The sequence below is a fragment of the Pollicipes pollicipes genome, unplaced genomic scaffold (assembly GCF_011947565.3).
Source record: "Pollicipes pollicipes isolate AB1234 unplaced genomic scaffold, Ppol_2.1 Scaffold_4295;HRSCAF=5057_pilon_pilon_pilon, whole genome shotgun sequence".
Taxonomy (NCBI): Eukaryota; Metazoa; Arthropoda; class Thecostraca; order Pollicipedomorpha; family Pollicipedidae; genus Pollicipes; species Pollicipes pollicipes.
Genome location: NW_023596461.1, coordinates 30,746,407 through 30,767,242, shown reverse-complemented (window position 1 = coordinate 30,767,242; position 20,836 = coordinate 30,746,407). Strand labels below are relative to the sequence as shown.

At 58.6% G+C, this 20,836-nt stretch overlaps 2 protein-coding genes across 8 annotated transcripts; both read right to left on the bottom strand.

Moving 5' to 3' along the window:
- Positions 1-415: 415 nt before the first annotated feature.
- Positions 416-4,770, bottom strand: LOC119096234 (mannose-P-dolichol utilization defect 1 protein). 6 transcript variants are annotated; one of them, XM_037219037.1, is made up of 4 exons: positions 4,697-4,770; positions 3,510-3,624; positions 1,638-1,703; positions 416-567 (listed from the first exon to the last, which is right to left on the bottom strand). In XM_037219037.1, exons 2-4 carry the CDS (start codon positions 3,604-3,606, stop codon positions 431-433), a joined length of 300 nt encoding a protein of 99 aa, XP_037074932.1. In that variant the 5' UTR covers positions 3,607-3,624; positions 4,697-4,770; the 3' UTR covers positions 416-430. The 6 variants fall into 6 exon arrangements, with proteins under 6 accessions (XP_037074932.1, XP_037074934.1, XP_037074935.1 ...); XM_037219039.1 differs by having other exon boundaries at positions 4,732-4,755; XM_037219040.1 differs by lacking the exon at positions 4,697-4,770 and adding an exon at positions 4,666-4,676.
- Positions 4,771-6,296: 1,526 nt separating this feature from the next.
- LOC119096353 (integrin beta-PS) lies at positions 6,297-18,297 on the bottom strand. 2 transcript variants are annotated; one of them, XM_037219200.1, is made up of 14 exons: positions 17,851-18,297; positions 16,882-17,414; positions 15,010-15,094; positions 13,797-13,967; positions 12,464-12,727; positions 11,637-11,792; positions 11,091-11,222; positions 10,509-10,748; positions 9,953-10,127; positions 9,606-9,712; positions 9,104-9,233; positions 8,499-8,642; positions 7,916-8,055; positions 6,297-7,550 (listed from the first exon to the last, which is right to left on the bottom strand). In XM_037219200.1, exons 1-14 carry the CDS (start codon positions 17,998-18,000, stop codon positions 7,485-7,487), a joined length of 2,493 nt encoding a protein of 830 aa, XP_037075095.1. In that variant the 5' UTR covers positions 18,001-18,297; the 3' UTR covers positions 6,297-7,484. The 2 variants fall into 2 exon arrangements, with proteins under 2 accessions (XP_037075095.1, XP_037075094.1); XM_037219199.1 differs by lacking the exon at positions 15,010-15,094 and adding an exon at positions 15,558-15,642 and having other exon boundaries at positions 17,851-18,296.
- Positions 18,298-20,836: the final 2,539 nt, after the last annotated feature.

Below are 20,836 nucleotides of genomic sequence, written 5' to 3'. Positions count from 1 at the left end.
GCCTGTGGGGCCGTAGAGGAGGCTCGCGAGATGGCGATGACGCTCGGTAACTTTGGAACTGGCCCGTCATTGCGTGGCACACGAGTGCATTTTTTAAATTTTTTGTAGGACACAAGCAGGCGAAGGTCGACCTGTTTCTCACTTGTCATTGCCATAACTAGCTGCTCCAGTTTCAATGCGTTCAAATCGGCCTCTAGTTATTTTCTGGAGTGTCGGAATTGCAACCGAAGCACCATTGAACAGCTGTCGGTGTCAAATATACTTACCGTTTCCTTGCAGCAGCACAGACCGCCGTGTTAAATCCAACACCATCACACAGCGAAAGGACGAGTAGCTGCCGCGCGCTTTCGGGAGCACTGAGCGCACAAACCAAACGAACGTTTCATCCATGCCCTGTGTTGTGATCCGGCCGTTTCCATCCAGCTGCATTTTACCTGAACGGGAACTCCTTGACGTAGCAGTAAGCTGTTGCTCCTGAGACAGCAAACAGCTCCATCAGCGTGCCGTAGATGCTGATGCCCTCAGCGCTCTTGTTCATCATGATCTTTAGCACCTGCGGGATCTTCACTGCAAGAGACAGGGAGCACCTAAAGGTCAGCTCTCGACACGGCCACTCAGAACTACAATTGGCCTGCAACGCGGAAAACACACAGAAATGTGCGATGAGAAGGCCGCAAGCCAACGTACTGTTTCAAAAGTCGTGCATTGTAAGACGCCACTGAATCCCATAGCCTCACTTTAGTGACGAACCACCACCCATATTAGGGAAGGGTAGCTCCCCAATACTCCTGTAGTACGCACTACGTAGCCCTGGTAGTTGTCACTACGACCACTAACCAGGCTCCTCTACACGGATATCACTTTTGCACGCAACATGCGTGGGATATTGAGCACAAGCTGAAACCGTGTGATCCTAAACATTTGATGCAAGTTACTTCCATTTTCACAACAAATACTGGTGACCACAAAGAGCACCATTTTAGAGGCAAAATATCGCGTCGATGGTTCCGTCTCTCCATCTCCGAAACGGCTCGGAAATATTGACCACATTTTCAGAAAGCACTGAATGACGTCATTTGCATTACAGGCGGATACGAGAGCCGTCACATATGACACGAATCCTGAGGAGGTCTGAATGACACGGCTCTCTTATGACCCGCTCGGTATACGACGATAAATAACATTTCAACCAGTAAGTTTTAAGGCATGGTCTCATGTGTTCAAATTTCCTGACGCACAAGTCAGTTGAATGGTCAATTGAATGCCTCAAACGATTTTGCTTCAAGCGTTAGATAAATCGCTCGAATTTGCAATGCAATGCACATCACAGACCCAACGACCCAGTTCATGGCTAAAAGTGGCAATTTTGTGGGATATTTCGTCATCAGATCTACAAGGCCGATCATAAACGCGTCCACCTTCCAATATATACATACATTGCGTCTTTAAAAGGCGTCCGCTGGTCTTTCATACTCGCGCTAACCAGTCGAGAATCGGATTTTACGGCAGTATACCATTTCTGACTTCTTTTTCTCATTCGGACACGCAATGCAAGGCTGAAAGGTTTTCACCACACAATACAAACACATCCAAATCAGGAAGATCATCTCCACACGGACCTGTCCTGCGGAACTCACCCATCGACGACCCCGCCACGATGCCCAGGCCGAGACCTTTGCTCAGTGTCGACTTCAGGCAAGGCACTGGGAACATTCACAAAGACGCGCGTTAAACACGTACCGACGCGTACAGGCGTCAACATGGGGCTAGCAACCGCGTTACGTTACAAGACCCAAGTTCCATTCCATAGACTTACAGAGTTACAACAGGTTGAAGTGTTGGCTCCCATTCCTAGTGGATGCATGGGTGCTATCTGGATGGCGGCTTTACACAAAGCAACAATGAACAATTGGCTTCGAGAGCACAAACGCAGATTCTATTGCAAACCACATCATTTGTTAACTCATCTGCGGCCCAACGGGGAGAAAATACACCACGTCATAATATTACTCTGGCGTGACGTCACATAGCACCAAAATCACAGCGAGAGGACCGACATGCTCGCACGCACCGAAACTTCAGAGCATCACCCACGAGGCCCAACGTTTCGGGACAATCCCACCGCCCGAAAAGGAGACAACGCCCAGCTTAGCAGTCCCCCCGATCCTGGTGAAGACATCGGAACACCATCACATGCAAATGTAAAGAACACCACATTGTTACTCAGTTACACCCTGGATGGTTTACAGGCTGGTGAGAAGCCGGGCTGCACGAAGTTATCACCTTTTTGCGGTCGCCAGCAATCTCGGAAACCACTCATTCGACTTGTACGAATATACCTCAGTCAACCGTTAGTACACGATATTTCCACTTCAACAAGTGGACCACTAAACATGTTCTTCCACTCTAACTTCTACGAATGTTTATCAGTCAATCGTTTGTACACGATATTACCACTTCGACAAGTGGACCACTAAACATATACATGTTAACCAGATCTGCTGACCTCAGGTCACCATGGTGACCTCCACACCAGTGACTGGCTGTGGGTTGACACTGCAGCCACCTCAGATCCCGGAAACATCACTCCCATTTTCTGGAACCCTGTCCCAATGACTCGCAACACACAATTCATCAACGGTTTCCATGGTAACTCGAAATGACCGCGTGTCTATGGGATGAAACGGCGGCTTCGTCCTGTTTCGGAAATTTATCAGGCAATTTATCTGAGAACTGCATTGATCGACGCTGAGACGCAGCTTGATCAATTGCATTAGCCACTGCGACCTCAGGTCACCACGATGGCCCCGTGCGTGTGTGGACAGACGTGAGATATTTCTACAGCCCTCACCTGTCTTGGAAATACTTGTTGCATGCACAGGCGGATCCAGCAGCATTTTGTCAATGGAGGGACTGTACTTCACTGTGGTGCCCCTCCCCCCCCCCCCCCCCCAGAACTCTGTGTCTATCTCACCCCATCCCTTCCCCTCACAGAAATCTCCGTATTTCGGACACTTTACTTTCAGATCCTTATGTTGTAGTTTGCAAGGTATCTTCCTGTGGAATAGTCCATTGGATTTATTCCACTTTATTTTGGTATGTCAATTCTATTCCTGTACTCATTCTATGGTTGGCTCTTTTAATTGAATGAAAAACCAGAAGCTACCAAAATTTATCATGCATCTAGAAGTCAGTAAAATGATATTTAGCAGGAATTAAATGACAGCATTCCATAACCTGTCTGCCATGCTTATCCCCTTACAATGATGCATTTGTGCCTGTTTATAAAAAAGATAGCCAGGGGCAATGCCAAATTTTATCATGGCTTTACAGAGATATTGAGGAGTTTGTGGATTCAATGCCCACATAGATCAAATAAGCTCAAAAATTATCTTGACACACTCAGCCCTTGGTTGCCTGACGAAGTTCATACTTTCTTTAGAATGCATCATAAAAAGTTTTAGGCATGGGCACCTGCCATCTAAACACCCAGAAGAACACAACCTTACCATGCATGAAATTCATCTTGTTGAAGAACTCATCATAGCAGTCTGGTGTTGCAACCAGCAGAGCAAGCTTCTCAAAGATGTCTTTTGCCTGCTCCATGATCTTGTCCTGGGATATCTGATGGAGCAATTCATGTGATGTTATAAACATAAATTCTTGAGAGCAGCTTAAGTGACAGCTGGACTCTAGATTGTATGAATGTAAATTTTCTAACACACTTCCCTCTTTTTGGGTAAATTCAATCCAAACTTTTTGAATAGGTAGATTTCTATGATAAGACCTCATACTAAGCAGTGGTTGTCATGCAAGACTCAACCTTTACCATCTAATCCACCTGAACTTTAACATGGCTACTGCAATCACCACAGGCTATGCCTGTCAAGGGCAAATAGCAACCACATTAAGTGACTAGAACACATCCCACCATGGGTGAATTTATTGGAGTGTAGGGCTCCAACCAAGCTATCAAGACAGCCCTCTATAAAAAGAGCTTATTCCAGAAACACATAAAAATATGATACAGGTTAGACACAGGCAAACTGTCAATATTCACATAAAATGTTACAAAGTTGATCAAGGAAAGGAAATCAAGATAAGAAATTTAACCATTTAAATGTTTTTGGTTGTGCTGGATCTAGGATTCAGTTCAGGAAATATGACCATGTAATATAATGCCTCTGTTTTAAGACAACTGTGGTGACCTGCACTGTATTGGCATAACCATCTGTGCTCAGCAGCAATACTCCATGCACCATGTAACAAGATGAAAAATCTTGTTTGAGTGAATGCCTAGAGCCAAAACCATTCCTAATGCCTGACTTCCATCTGGCTGTACTTGGCCAGCCTGGGTGGAGTACAAAAGCTAAGTTTATCATCTCAAAAATTTGTGCACACAATAAAGGTTAAGGCTTATGACTGATGTGCATAAGGCTTGAAACTATCACTGCTTACACCCTCCATCAACCAAGCCTGTTCAAAATACAATGATAGCAAGGACTTAGTGCACGATCACACTGAACAGGCATTACAAATACACTTGGTGGTATTACGCTGTCAAAGAACATTCAAATGGTACGCATTACTTGCTAACAATGCTAAAATAGCTATGGGCACCACATGTTAACTCCGTAACTTTTTAATCACTACAATTGGGGATACACTAAATAAGGTGACAATGTGGATACTAGACCTATGCCGCGGCCCTAAAGTATCTGCTGCACAAACTAGGAATACGTGGCCGGTCGGCCTGCCAACTCATTGAATTCTTGTACGCTGATTACGTCTCGCGTGCGTCATATATGACTTACCAAATAATTCGCACGAGAATAGCAAATTATAATGTTCCGCCGTTGAAAAGATAGCATGCCTGATCATTTCAGTGCCGGAGATCAAACAAGGCTTAAAAAGAAAAAAACACGCTAGTGGCAGCTGAAGCGAGCCTTTGCGGAGAGAAGTAGCGAGGAAAATCACAGGCTTTTTACACAGCATGTCATTTACCACCACAAAAGTGTGCATTCCTGTGACCCTGTCAGGTGCCGGTGCCGGGCGGCGCTCACGTTAAGCCTCTCTAACAACGTTCACCCCTTCAGTGGCGGCAGCATCGTAGAAAAAGAAACTAAGCCATATTTGTGCTCGAATTCTCTGCAATTTAATCGGTTCCAACTTTAACGCACATCGAAAATGACCGATTCTGACACAACTGCGATCCAGAACACTTCGTCTTCGGTCTTCGGCATTCATTCAAGTTAATGATGCAGTCAAGCAAAATGAATTATGCATGCACGCATTCATGCAAAAATTCAATAAGGGAGGGGGATGAAGGCATACGTACCTGATCACTCACCCGCATACGCCCCTGAAGATATAGCTTGCGACGACGGACATTCCGGGGTGAGGGAATGGCCCCACGAGGCGCCGTGCGTTGAGGTCCATGAAGTGTGTGTGGGAGCAAGAATTAAGACCATATTTCTTAGGTTTTTACTACTCGATGTTCCAGTCTTTGCTTTAAGGTCACATCGGTGCTGGGGCAAGGCAGTTGTCGGAGGGTGGGGTCCTACAAGGGAGACCCGGAATGGCCGGTCACGTGGCAATGACGATGCCGGTTACCATAGGCACTCCTGACTGCTGTGGAAGGAAGAGCAGTTTTTCGCCGGTTTTTCTTTGATCCCAAGCTGACGGCTGGCTCCTCATTGCACGGGCTCCGTCCGGTCTTCAACGCCTATCTATATCCAGCCTGACGTCTGCCAGATATGTTGGCTATGGTACCTGCACAACAGCAACCCTTGCCAACTCCCCCGCAGCAGTCGTTCACCATCAGTCAGCAACGGGCGCGAGACACATCGCCATCGCTGGCAGCCAGCACCCACCAACAAAACCTTTCTCACGGACTGCGCGTTCTTACTGAGTCGCACGTACCCTTCCCGTGCCTCCATGGCGCAGGGATTGCGAGAAGGTGGTGTCTCCGGGCTGCGGCAGAAGGGGTGGGGTGAGAGAATGGACCCGCCACGTGCGCCACACGCCAGCCGGGCTAAACCGCGAGAACGCTGCGCCGGGTGCGGATACCCACGAGGCCAAGTCATCGCGACCGTACGGCGAGCGAGATCCCTGATACATTGCCGACAGTTGCTGGAGCTCGCGCCTGCTGGCCCGTCTGACCAATCAACCAGGAATCTAATGCATAATGAGCGGGCTCGTTGCGCAGCCTCCAGCGACGTACTATTCGGCCGCCTGGCCCAGACAGCCAACTCAGCAGCCTCCGCCGACCATCGCCTATGACGAAACAAGCTATATGAATATTAAAGTTAATATATTATATAAAACTGACAAGGCTCACATATACCGACGAGTATGGCACACAGATGAAACACGCACGCACCTACAAAAACAAGCGTGAATTGATTTCTCATCAGTTAAGTAGAAGACTTCGGACGCTATCTGGAAGAACACAAATGCCGAGCCACACACCCCTGTTGCATTAAACCTTGCTGCTGCATGCTCATGTTACGCGGCCACACACGCACACTTCATCAATTACTCCTGGGCTGCCCGACATGATCCAGTCTGCTCCAAAGGCTTACTCCTAACACGTAAGATGGCAGGCATAGCTACAAGGCACAGACGCCCACGAGCGCGAGGTACAGGAAACCGCTCCACGCACGGGGAACCGACCTCGAGAAACTTCCAGTCAGCATGCCGCCAGGCGAGCCTAAAGAAGACCTCAGCGGGCATCAACCCGACCGGCACTAGCAGCGTAGTTCTCGGGTGAGCAGAATCTTGCGTGAATATGGACGCCGCCGGTCCGCCATCGGCCGATACACTGCGACTACACCTCTTCCTACGACTAGCCTTGCCACTCTCGCACTCGCACGCGCCGAGGCCGCGTCCCGATGGCCCGTCGATGTTCGCAGGGCGGGCACCGGCGGCCCGCGCCAAATAAAATGGCGCGCCGGGCACGTCGCTTCAAAAGCGCCACATCTGACCGGCCGTGTGTGATGTGGCGGCGCCACGGTCCGAACAGTGTAAAGCTCAAGGCCTATCGCGAGGCCACATCGTCCGGTGACATGACAACTGGAGCGACACGCACCACGCAAATGATGTCATTTTCATAACGGCGGCGAGGAGCCACATCGCGCCGAATAGTCAGCTGCCCGCTCCGGGCAGGCCGGTGCCGCCCGCCCACCGCGGCCAAACACAGAGGAGCGCTAACTGCAGTCACAACTAAGCTGAGATTACCAATGTCGAATCCTCATGAAACGAATCCGCGATGACAGGCCTTCCAACGCCGTATGCTGACAGAGCGCAGCGAAGCCCGCCAACAGGGGCGCCATTATTGTCACTTGCGCCGCCGTCAAGTTCATTCGCACCGGTCCGCTGGCTTGTCTGGCGAGGCTGCGCACCAGCGCCGACCTGTCGCCCAGCGTCGGCGGGCGCGGGGATGGGCAGTCCTCGACTCCTGGCTGTCTCGGGGCTGGGCGAGCCTATTTGCCGCCGTACGCCGGGTTCTTGTAGGTGGACGTGGCTTGCTTGTAGATCGGGTTCTCGCCCTGCGGAGCCGTCAGACACATCGGTGAACCCACGCACCCACTTCGCACAAAAACCACGCTACCCAATGCGCGAGCACCCGTGCACTCCATCATAGATGCACAGTCCGCCAGGCTACCTCTGTCGCAAACCCAGGCCCGGCGGGGAGAAAGCCTCGTCGGCAGTCTGCCGGCCGCGCAGCGCCAGCCATGACCCGGGCCGGAGCCGTTAAAGGTCGCGCTCCGCCGCCGGCGCGTCCACCGCCGCCGGCCGCGCGCCGCCAGCCATGACCCGGGCCGGAGCCGGAGGTCGCGCTCCGCCGCCGGCGCGTCCACCGCCGCCGGCCGCCGCCGGCCGCACCCCGCGCCGGCGCACGCTCGTCACTCACCGTGTCCCACTTGGCCATCTTGCGCTCCGAGTCCCACTTGGCATACTCGCGCCGGTCGTGGATGGTGGTGAGCAGCTTCCACAGCATGAGCACGGCCATGCCGACCACCACGATGGCGGCGATCAGCGTCAGCACGATACCTGCCGGCGGCGACCGACCTCAGCTGGGGGCGCGCTCAGCGGGGGTCGGCGAGCGACGGAGCAGGCGGTCGGAAGTCAGCAGCGGTCAGATTCAGGCGGGATCAGCGTCAGAAGGGATTGGTCCGCACCGTTCAACGCCAGCGGATCCTGGCGACAGCAAGCGCCTGAGCCCCCACGGATCAGTGTCCTAGGCTGTCAGAGTAAGGATCGGCACGCCGAAGGAACGACCTTCGACGATGACGTCCTGCCTATCACTGCCTTTTCGCCATTAGCGACAGGCCTGTGAGTGGCGCGGCCACACACACACCGCTGGAAACACGTCGCATCTACACCGCCTGAGCGCCATCCTCCTTCACAGGGCACCGCCGCCCACAGTCCCGCCGGCCGGGATGCCCCGCTGGACTCCACCGGGGACCTGGTGACGAGCCGACGGCCGCGCTCACCCAGAATGTTGATGGCCGGCGGGCACTTCTTGGTGTCCTGGGCGCGGATCACCGGGTTGTTGTCCTCGTCGTAGCCGTAGACGAAGCGGTAGCGGCAGCCCTTCTCGTCGCTGAAGGTGCACATGCGCTCGTCGGGCGACTCCACTGGAACGGGCGCAGTCGTCAGCCGGGTCCGAACAGGACCGGCGATCGCGCGCACACATGCTGCCCAGCGTGCGCTGCCGTCAGCAGTGTCCGCCGAGTTCGAACAGGACCAGCGAGAGCGCGCGCGCGCACACACACACTGCCCGGCGTGCCCAAGACGTCCTATCACTCCACAGCCATTCACGCTGCATTTGCGATGGGGACCTGGTCGTCTAATGGAGGGCGCCCTGCGCCCGAGCACCGGACACAAGAATGCACAGCGCCAGCGCAGACTGCTCAGGGAGAAACACTCAAACACAAACAAACAGTGCGCAATTGCTTATTGGAAAGAAGCTGTACGTCAGTGAGTACAGAACACGTTACACACCACATTCCGCGCTACAGTCTGATTTCAATGACGCGTTGATGCAAGAAAGTGCGGGGACCCGCCGCTCTCTGTCGGCGGCGCATCGCGCACGGACCTTCCACCACGTCCGTTTTGTTGATGATGAGGTGCTGGCAGCTCTCCAGGCAGGTGTCCTTCAGGTCACCGGTGTCGAAGACGACGCAGTCGACGCAGGGCCGGTACTCGGCGCACTTGCCGCGGCACGTCTGGGGAGGCGGCCCCGGTCAGCGGCGCCACCGTCACTCAGCCACACTCAGCGGTGCCTCACGACAGTGTCGACCCCCCCCCCCCCCTCCTCCCCCCCCCCCCCCCCCCAGGGACGGTCTGTGGCGCTGCCACGAGGTGACTGATGGCATCGACGGGCCGGCGAGGCGAGCCTCAACTGTGGGCGTCTTGCAGGTATCTACACATGGGCGCTGCCGTGACTCCCAACACGAGCACGGTTGTGCTGCGCCCCACGCCACGTCTCGCTGTGCGGACGCGGGAGGCTACAGGCGGTCACCCCTCCCAGCCCGGCCACCTGAGATCAGCCGGCGTCGGAGCCGGGCCGGGGCCAGCGGCGGGCGTCTCTTACTCACCGGGCAGTCCTCGCAGAAGCGGCCCGAGTAGCGGCCGTCCTCGTCCTCGAAGCACTTGCACTGGCCGCAGTCGCAGACGCCGCTGCCCGAGCACTGGCGCGTCTCGCCTGGGCCGACAGAGGGCGAGGCGTCAGGGGGAGCGGCACCGCTTCAGGCTCAGGCTTTTTCACAGGCGTATCGCTTTCCGGTACATGGCATTGGGTGCACGGTGTAACATTATGGTGATCCCACCCACAAGCCTGCACGCTGTCAGGTCCTGGACATGTCTCTGCATCACAACAGCAGGGGACCCAGCCCGCAGCGCCGGCGGCTCCCCACCGAGCGGCCGGCCGGCTCTGGTCACGCACCTGGCGCGATGCAGGAGGCGTTGCTGGCCGGACACTGGCAGGCGTTACCCGTCCAGTCGGGCAGGCACTCGCAGCTGCCGCACACGCAGCTGCCGTGGTCGGGACCCGAGCACAGCAGCTTCTCGTGACGGTCGCACGAGAAGTTGTCGCACTCGCAGAACTCGCCCATCACCACCTGGGGGGCGGGCGCGCGGCGACGTGTTACACCAGCCGGCAGCGGCGCGCTGCACGGGGTGAGCGGCACCGCCGGGCGAGGAGGTCAAGTACCGCGGATGACGTCCGGAAACAACACACCACTTCTGGACCTGACCACCGACCGAGACTCTGACAGACGACACCGACACATGACACTGCACTGAGCGCACCCTGAACGAGCCCCCTGCCCGAGAAGCTTAGCTCCAGCTGTCCTTTCCCCGACACAGCTCCAGCTTTTCTTTCGCGCCACGACGAATAACCACCCACCCCCGGCAAAGGCTGCATACCTCCCACCCCGTCTCCCTCAGCTACCACCCCGCGTCGCTGCTGCCGCCGCGCGCCGGCGCCGCTGCGCGCTCACCTCGTTCTCGTTCTCCCGGGCGTAGCACTGGCACTGTCCGCAGACGCACTCGCCGCGGCCGTGACACAGGATGCCCGTGGTGTTCTCCGGCCGGCAGCGCTCCTCGCCCAGCCTGCCGTTCGGGTCACTCTGCGAGCACTCGCAGTACGCGCCGAAGTGCTGGCTGTCGCACACGCACTTGCCGCACTTGAGCGCGCCGGCGAAGTTACACTCGTTCGCCAGGAACGCCTCCTTGTAGCCCTGCCCGGACGGAAGGCGGAAGGGCGCGCGGTCAGTGGCGATAAGGCATGCGGCGATCGGAGGCGACCACAGGATTATACCCGACAGTCGATAGCTGCAGCAAAACCCAGGCTTCGGCGTTCAAGCCATCACAGCCCCACACGCCAGCTCAGACTTTTAACGGTCCGCCTGGTGACGCCGTGACAGCGCTGACATCACTGCACTGACGTCACTGCGCGGTCCCCACTGTTGGCGGGGTCCCAGGCCGACTTCAGCGGCTTGTCCGGCGCGAGGCGCACACCCCCGGCCCCCACCCGGTCTCCAGTAGCCGCCCCTCGCGCTGGCCGCGGCGGGGTTACACACCGGGCCGCCGGGGCGGTCGCAGTCGCACTGGCACTGCATGGCCAGGTCGATGATCAGCGACTCGTTGAGGCCGGCCGGCTTGATCTCGATGACGTCGTTCCAGCGCGCCGGGTCCGTCGGGCACTTGACCAGCTGGCGGCGGAAAGGTGCACCGGTCAGGGCGATGCGAGCCAACGGGGAGGGACAGAGGAGCGTCCCTCAGCCAGTTGCTCGACACGGAATTGAGGACAGCGATAACATCGGAAAATGCATGCTTAAGGGTTGTTCCAGTTCCAAACCCATGATGACACACGAAGATAGGCACAGAAAACGTAACGCGACCTTTTGACTGAGCTCTTAAGACCTTGGTTGACTGATTGGTTGGCTGACTGGTTACTAGGCCTTCGAACGTTGGACTGCGTGGTTACAACGCACCCATCTGAGACAGTTGCATCATTGCCACAAACTCAGGAGCGGCTTACGACCGCCAGGCCAGAGCGGCGGGGTTCGGCGTCCATTCTGAGGAGCCACCACCGGCGCCGCACCGTCCACCAGCACGCCTCTGACCTCGATCTTAGCCGTGAAGTCGACCTGCTCGCCGATCTTGAGACCGTCGCAGCGGTTGGTCTCCTCCGGCGGGCCGTCCCCGCGGCACGCCGAGTAGTACCGGATCCGCAGGAACTCGGTCGAGTTGTCCTTCATCTCCACGAACGACGTGATGGCCTGCCGACGGCGACGTCACACTCATGCCGCGGCCGGTGACGTCACATTCATCCCGCTGCCGGTGGTGTCGTACTCACACCGCGGCCGGTGGTGTCATACTTATACCGCGACCCGTGACGTCACACTCATGCCACGGCCCATGACGTCACACTCCGGTCGGCGAGCCTGGCATTACGGCGCCGTCCGGCGACACGAACATACAGTCAGACAGACACATGCCAGTACGCATGTGTACGCAGTACGCATACGCAGTACGCAATACAGCACGCAGAACACACACGAACACGAACACAGCGCCGGACGGTCCGAGTGTCCGAGGGTGTATATGCTGCGCCGCCGTGCGGTCGGGCGGGCAGAAAGCTGACCCTTGCGGTGCTCTGGCACGGTCTCGCGGCGGCCGCCGACCACGCCGGTCGGCAGCGGCGGGCGCGAGCGTGCCGTCGAACAGACCTCGCGCTTTCTCGGTCTGCCGCGCGGCTGGTCCGGGGCGCATAGCTGCGTCATCACGCGGCGTTGTTTGGTGGTGACATCCACGGCCACCATGGCACCACGAGCACCAGGTCGTAGCGCCAGCCTGAATACCAGCGCTCAAACGGAATCGCTCGCCCATGACGTATGCAGCACTGTGCGGCTGCTGGAGCGTGCACCGCGCTGAACGGGTCTGCACTCACGTCGTACTGCTCCTTGACCAGCTGGACGACGTTGGAGGAGTCGTTGGAGAGCGTGCCGGCCGAGCTCGCCTCGATGTGCCGGCTCAGCTCGTTGTAGGTGGCGCGCTGCTCGGACGTGACGGCGAAAATGACGTTGATGCTGTTCTCCTTGACCTTCTGGTTGATCTGCGACACGCTCGGGTAGTCGAGCATGTCCGAGTGGGTGTAGCGGCCGCGCCCGTCCAGGTGGCAGTGGCCGTCGTTGGGCTTAACCACGCCGCCCAGCTGAGGACCACAGCAAACCGTCACCAACCGGCGCTCCGCCGTTACGGCACGGCACGGCACGGCACGGCACCCGCAAACCGGCACGCGCCACAGCACAGCCACATTGGTGTGCCACTCTACGACCCCGGAAGGCGAAATGCTTCCGATCACATCAGCAACCACCAACATCAAACCAAAGATACCTGATCGATACGAAAACCAGCAAATCTAAAACAACTTGTAACCATGCTAACCAAGGTAATCAAGCACAATTTGCAAGCACGATTTTAACTTAAATTTCAATTTTTAAACATCAAACACGCCACACGCGCACACCTCTTCCACACACAGCGGGCGTTCGCGCCTGAGCAGGCACCGGAGCAGCAATGGCGTGGGATGGAGACGGCGCGCTAAAAGGTGTCTGGGAGTGTATATTCTGCCTTGCCATGACAAAGGGCGGGAAAGGACAGGAAGCTGGCTCTCCGAGGTAATCTGGCAAACCAGCGAAGCACGCTGCCCACATCGGCCAGCGGCTAGGTCATGCAGGCATGCAGACATTGGCGATTCATACATTCGGACGCGTCCAAACAGCGTGACGTAAGCGCGGCGATGGACGGTCAAGACGATAAGCTTTTTCGCATTCATCCCACAGCAAATTTCACGAAAACGAGGGGGGTCACAGTGGGCAACCGAAACATATAGATATGAGAAGGGGGTATGATGGCATGCCCATATCACAAAGCATACATCGATTTTAGCGTAACTCAGCGCATCAAAACATGCACCACAACGTGGTAAAATGTTCGCCGGGTCTCTGACAGTCAGCCCAGTTAGACAAATAGGCCGCCAGTTAGACTTGTGATATACACAAATTTCACAAGCTGATGTGAAGTGTTCTGTTTCGCAGCGAGTACTCTTGTAGGACCAGCTCACGAGCCGACCCGTTGCTGCTGCACAACGGCACCACTGCCAACAGCACGCCCTCACTCCCACCGTCACTTCCCCACCCCGCGGTTACCGCGACGACTGTCGACCTCTCGCCACGCCCGAGCTTGACCCCCCCCCCCCCCTCCCGAGCGACGCCGCTCACCTTGCCGTCGCCGGCGTAGTGGAAGCCAGCGTCGGTCGAGAAGACGAGCAGGCGACGCGCGTTACTGCGCCACGCGATCTCGTCCTTGCACACGATCGCCTGCATGATGGCGTCGAAGCCGCCCTCCGGCGCGTCCAGGTTACCCGACACCTTGGCGTCGCGCACCTTCCGCTGCGGACCCCCGACGGCCGGTCAGCGATGGCACAGGTCGGTCAGGTCAAGTCAGGTCAGGTCACCGCCAGCGGAGCGGGGACGGCTCGAGCGGATGGGCTACGCTGGATGCGTCAGTGGAGACAGCTGTATTCTGAGGGATGGGGACTCAGGTGGCGAGGATTCAGAGCTTTGGTTCATACGGTATGTATGACTAGTCAAGGAGAAAAACGTGATCAAGAACAACTTCAGTGAACAGCAAACTGCCTTTCCGTTTACGTTCACTGGACAGCAGCACAGGTTACAGCGCAAAAACACAGTACATCTTGGGCAGTACCTCTGTCCCGACAAACGGAAATGAAATGCAGATAAAATGCAACTCAACGAAAACTAGCCAGTCGCCTTAAAATCTGAGACATAAAAAATGCCAGCGAACAAACGACTCGATTCTAAACAATACACGCATGATCACCGTGACGGTCGTAAGACGCCCGATGCTCCATGGATCCCGACGGTGCACAAAACTGCAGCAGTTCCCACCACCCAAGCGCCCAATACTTACCAGGGCTTCTCACCCATTAGGTCATGCACCACACCTGAACCCTTTACAGCCATTAACTCATGCAGCCCACTTTTCAAGCCACCCTCCGCGCCCTGGCGGTCATGCCTTCCAAAGGGCTGAATCCACGGGGCCCGCTGACTGCGTCGAAGGGCAGCTTGGTCTCCCTGAGTGTTGTGGTCGGGCACAAAAGCTCCCCGCAACCATACCCACACACCACATGATACGTGTCCGCCAACCCATGGGAAGAAACAACCCCTCAACCCCTCACCTACAGAAAAACTTCACCCACTATACTGCTCTACTACACATAACCTGACACCATATAGATTGCTGAAGCAAAACTGTACACTCAGCAAAAAACAGCGCGGGCGAAGCAGAGATTCTAGTGTGTGTGGAGCTTGATGCGCGCGACGCTGACGACGGCGGCTCCACCAATCGCGAGCCGCCGCCAAAGCAAGCGTTCGCAACGCGCGTCTCGGCGGCCGCTTGGCGAGCACTTACTGCGAACGCCTCAGTATCTGAGGTGAGAGGGAGCGCGTTCAGGTATCCGTACGGAGCCTCACATCCAGTGCACGGCCTTTCCAGACTATAACGACATGAGCGGGATTGTTAATGCCCGGCGCGCTGGCGCAGCTGCACGCCTGCCATGCGGTGCCTGAAGAACGCCTGCCAGAGGCATCTGCCGGCCACTGGTCCAACTGCTGCTCCCGCGGGCGTCTGCTAGAGGGTGCTGAATCGACTAGTTAGCATTCATCGTGCTTACGACATACACGTTAGCAACCGTCGAGCTCGGCGCAGATTTCGCACGCACACCATGAGGAGGATTTAATACCAGCCAACACATGCATTTAAAGCATCCACGTGGCGTACCAGATCTGCTCCGATACCGTCACGTTAGCGGCTACTGGTGTCATTCAGCCTCTGCTAGCTAGCACCGATCCGCCACCACGACATCGAGCATGCGTGCTGTGGCCGCCTGGCGACCGCCGCGAGCACCACACGTCCGGCGGCCGCCGCTGGAGGGCAGCACGAGCGGGCGGCCCACTCACTTCGAAGGCGTCGGTGTCGCCAGTGAGACGCATGTGGTTCTTGTACCCGTAGGGGGCGGCACAGCCGTCGCACGGCTCAGTCAACCTTGGAAACGGCGGCACACGCAGTTGAAGCTGGGACTCGGGACGGGAGAAGCCCGGGAGGACGGCGCAAGCACGAGGAGAAGCGGCGCTATTGTCACAAGCGGCGGACCGAGATGCACGGACAGAAAACAGAAGAGCAGAGCCAGCGGGGCAATGGTAAGCGCTGTATGAGAGTCCAGTTGCTTGGGTTCTGAGGCGAGGTTCAAAATCGGTCCATGAAGCGTTATCCGTTGGGGACATAATTAGTAGAACAACTAGTGTCTCATAAAGCAAGAAACAGGGTACTCTCCAGTGGTGGTAAATACCAATTTAAACCTAGATATGAATAGCATGTACATCTAAGTCCAAGAATCAAGACCGCATGATAAAGAGAAACCACGTGACAACACACGTAACGTTTTACCACAGCTCGATTTCAAAATTACGTGCTGCAATTGTCTTGCGAAGCCTGAACACAATTAAGATACCGTTCTTGACCTGAAGGCCGTAACAGAAATGTCACGTGAAAGAAGAATTGACAGGAGTATGAAATGAAAATACCAGTTTTCTAAGCATTACTTGCGTATCTGTCAATTTAGTGTACACAGCACCACTACTACAATTGGCACGTGACCACGCGTAGGATCACGGCCGAAAAGCATACAGAGCAGTAGAAGGCCCAGATGCCCCGCCGATCTCCCACCACTGGGCCGGACAGGGAGATCAAGACGCCCCGAGAAGGAGCGACGGCCCCAGCCGGGACAGTACCCTGGCGCCGCGGTACAGCGGAACAGGCATGGTGCACGAGATAAGGAGCGGTCTCATTCGGGACAGCCCTACAGAAGCCATGACCCTAAATCACGGGCACAGTACTGCGGATCTAATGCAAAAGTCTCCACTGCGGCTATGTCCAGCCTAAACTATTGTTCGCAGAGCCACCTAAAGCACAGTTAGCACACGAAGGCACAGGGGAGCATGTCAGCCGCGGCGCAGCGCGCTTCCGGCGTAAGAAGCGGGGGAGACGAAAAGCTGCTATGCCACCGCGAAGTCATCCATCTCCCACTTGGAACACTTGACATCCAGCAGATTTGTGGGCAAGTCACGGATAATACACGACCCAGAAGCCACCAATTCCCAATCATAGGACCCAACGAACAGGTGGCCAAAGCCGACCTCACGAAGAGCGCGGCAACGCCGTCCCCGCTAAGAGGCAGGTCAGACCCTGACACCCACCGCCCGACGCCGACGCCCCTCCACTCACTTGGCCGGGACGGTGCTGACGTAAGGCATCACCACCTTGTCGACGAAGCTGCCGAAGCCCAGGCGGAAGTTGGACGTCAGCTTGCGCATCTCCAGCGCCAGCAGGTTGCCCAGCGTGGACAGTTTGTCCTTGTCGTCCTCCATCGACTTGCTGAGGTCCATCAGGTAGTAGAGGTCGATCGGATAGTTGGGCGCCAGCGCGAAGTTGACCTTGAGGTCATGCGCCTCGTTCACGCGCAGGTTCATCCGCACGCGCTGCGGCGCGATCTGCGTCGCCTGGAACGAGCTGCTGGACGAGCTGGACGAGCTGGACGAGCCGGACGCGCTGGACGAGCCGCCCGCCGCGCCGCCAGCCGCGCCGCCGGCCGCGCCACCGCCGGCAGCGATCACACTGCTCAGCGTCTGGTTCTGCACCACGTGCACGCGGTTGGCCCAGGTCTTGAGGAAGCCCGCCTCGCAGGTGAGCGCGCCGTTCAGGAAGTTCTGCTCCTTGTTGCAGCGCTGCGCCGGCTTGCCGTCGGCGGTGGTGAAGTTCTGTCGGGCGGACAGCGGGTAGCGGGGTTAAGGCTCGCCGGTGGCAGAGCTCACCCCTGTACCACGACATTCCACTGGAGGCACTCACCTATGTCATCGGGGGCTATCAAAAATCTACACCTAGGTCATCGAAGGCTATCAAAAATCTAAACACATCAAGGAATAAATAGCCTCAGCACCCACGGCCCTCATCAGCGGTCGCCACTGTCTGGGTCGAAAGACAAGCCGACGCCAAGACGAGACAGACAGCCACGCTTAACGTACAACAGTCCGCCCGCCCGACCACGGCCGGCGTCCCAAAACGAAACGTCTCGCAGACAACACCACCTCCTCAGCGCGGCCAGTGGCGCGCTGCCGGCCCAGCCCGCCGGCGCCCTCAGCGTCACCGGTCCGACTCGCCGGCGCCCCCAGCGCCGCTGACCGGACCGTCACTCACCGTGACAGCGCACCACGCGCAGGTGGGCGTCTGCATGCACTCGCTGCAGGTCTGCTTGGAGGAGCACGGGTTCGGCTGGGTCAGCTTCTCGGCCTCCTGTGCCCATGCGACGGCCAGAACCGCCAGCACCAGCAGCGCGCGCAGCGACATGGCCGGCTGGAAAGCACGGCACGGTCGAGGTTAGGTCTGAATCACTCAACGCGGGCTGGGGATCGATGATGTCAACGGTTAACACGGTCAGCTCAACTCAATACGTGCCATTCACACACTGCAGCGCACATGCCACATACACCACCAATAAAGGGCGCTTTCAATGCGCTGCGCCAGCACTGTCTTTGACGGCCGCAAGACGAGACCCCGTCGAGGCAGCGGTGAGTGATGCTCGGCCACGGCAGGCTGTCCTCGACCAGTCATACTGGACCATTCACGGCATGCAGCATTTTCCACAACAATCGTCCGCCACGGCTCTGGCACCCGTAATGCATCAGCGCAGTCCACAGCGCGTCAAGTCGGCACGAACGCGATCAAATGCCACAACGCCGCCAGTGAGGGCTGCTGGTCCCATGGCCGTTTGGCTTCATGGGCCCGCGCCGCTGTCTGCAAACGTGCGGTCTGACTGCGCTCAAACCGGCGCGATCACTGCCAAAAGGGGGGTGAGCCGTCGGCTTCCTGCTGAGCCGCCGGCCGCCGCTCGGCGGACTGGAACAGTACCGACCGGCGCGCCGTAACAGGGCCCGGCCGCGAGCCGTGAGTCAGCGCGTCCTCCGCCTGCCCCGGCCGGTGTCTCAGCGCCGGTCCGTCGGGAAGGGCTCCGTGCCGTCCCCCGCCTGCCCCGGCCTCGCCGTGTCGTCTGCTCCAGTCGGCTGCGACGCCGCGCAATGGGCGCGGGCACCGGCGGCGACGCGCGATCCGCTGCGGACGGGGCTCCGCGCGCGGGCCGCGGACGACGGCGGACAGCGGGCGGGTGGTGCCAGGGAGGCGTGGGTCACGTCACGGCGATGGGACGCGGCCACCGGCGAGCGGCAGACACGCGGCAGCGACGGCAGACCGCAGCCAGAGCTGGGGCGGCTGATTATCGGGGGATGGGAGCACTGCTTGGCTCTGCAGACGGACGTAAGCGAGGACCCGGACAACGTGGGCACTCAAGAGAGGCGAACATTGACAGCACGTACGGCTCAGTGCTCTTACGACCGGCACTGCCGACCCAGGCTGCCGACACAGCAAGGGTGTCCTTCTTCGCCCATCAGGGATGGCAGCGGGCAACTAAAAGCACCCGGCCGAGTATACACACCGGCCTGGCAGACAAATAAACACGGGCTCCCACAGTTCGGCGCGTTCCGGGTCCACGTGTGGTGGGCCTGTCCCGACCGGAGCTGGCTCGGGAGCGCAAGCCGACAATCCGCCGCCGACCCCATCCACTGTCGCGCCAAACAATGCCTCCCCCGTCTCGCTAAGCCATGCCAGATCACCACCGGCGCGTGCCAAGCCATGCTCCGACTCGGCAAGCTTGGAGCGGCCGGCTGGGCTCAGCGCGCCTGACGGCCGATTGTCTTGGCAGCGGCGCCGCCGCACGCCACCGCCGGCCGTGACACGCCGAGCAGGACCGGGCCGAGCGCCGCCCCGTCCCGGCGCCGGCGCGCGCTCCGGCCGCGCCGACCGTTACGCCCACCGAGCGGCGGCTCCGATTCCGGTGCACTGCCGGTGCCGCTTCCGGCGCGCGCGCGGCGGCAACGCACCATCGGGAACGCGGCCAGGCGGCGGCGGCGCGACCGGCGGCGGCGGCGACCGCCGCGGCCGCGAGCGGCCTTCACGGCCGCACCATATATGGTGGCGCGCACGGGCCGCCGTCCCCGCCCGGCCGCCGGCGGTCGCGCAGGCACTGCCGCTGCGGCGCCCAGGCGCCCCGGCGCCGCCTGCGGGTCGCCACGATCCCGGCCGTCGCCTCGCACCGGCTCGCCAGCCACTTACTGGGACGCGGGCGGGTGAAATCGGTGAACAGGCGCGACCGGCTGGCGGCTGCACTGAAGACAGGCTCACAGTCAAGTCCGCTTAGCGCACGACAGGGACACGGCGCGAGGTCTGATAGTCGCCAGCCAATGCTCACCGACATATGAAGCACGCTCAAGTGCTCGGCGAAGTAGCGGTCAAAGTTCCACGGAAACAGGAAACACTTCCGGTGAGGTTCATAGTCGAGGCCGGTTCTCTCTCCCAGGAACCATGACGTCACGTCGCGACGACGTTCAACAGCTTTATCGCGGCCGGGGCGCCACGAGCTGATCGTCAACAAGGCGCAGACGGCCGGCCGCAGGCGCGGCGTCAGTCGGCCATATGGCCGGAGCGCGCCGTGCGGTGGCGGGAGAGAGGGGACGCGGCGGCCACATCTGGCGGTGCGCGCGCATGTGTGGGCGACCAGGGACCGGCCAGCTACCTGCTCCGACGCAGTCCACGGGCACCCCACGACCTCAGAGCCAGCGGTCGGCCGAGCGGGGCGTGACCCGGCGGGACGAGGTCGGCCCGCCGCAGCACGCGCCGCACACAAAGCCGCCGCCGCCGCTCGGCCGGGCTGGTGACGTCACGCCGCGCGGCGGCGGCGGCGGCGGCGCACCTGCACACGGCGTCTCAGCCGCAGCGGCGGCGGCCCACCGGAAGCGGTCGGCGGTCAACACACCGTATCGGGCCGGCGGCACTGCGGCCACGCCCCTGTCTGGGACGCCAGGGGCAGATTGGAGACCCACTCCAGCCCTGTTCACCGCGAGACTCGCGCTCGGGTGGTGTTGATTTGTCGATAAGCACGGGCGCCAGTCGCGGTTATCGCGCCCAGCCTCGCCGGCCCATTGATTGCTGGCCGGCGGCTCCGGCGGGTGGGTACCGTGATCCGTACGCCAGCCGGGCGCCGCGGCTGGCAGACGTCCAGTCGACGGCGGCCGTGACGGCCAACCAAGCACGCCGGATGACGCCGCAGCAGCCCACGCGGCCTTTCAAACGG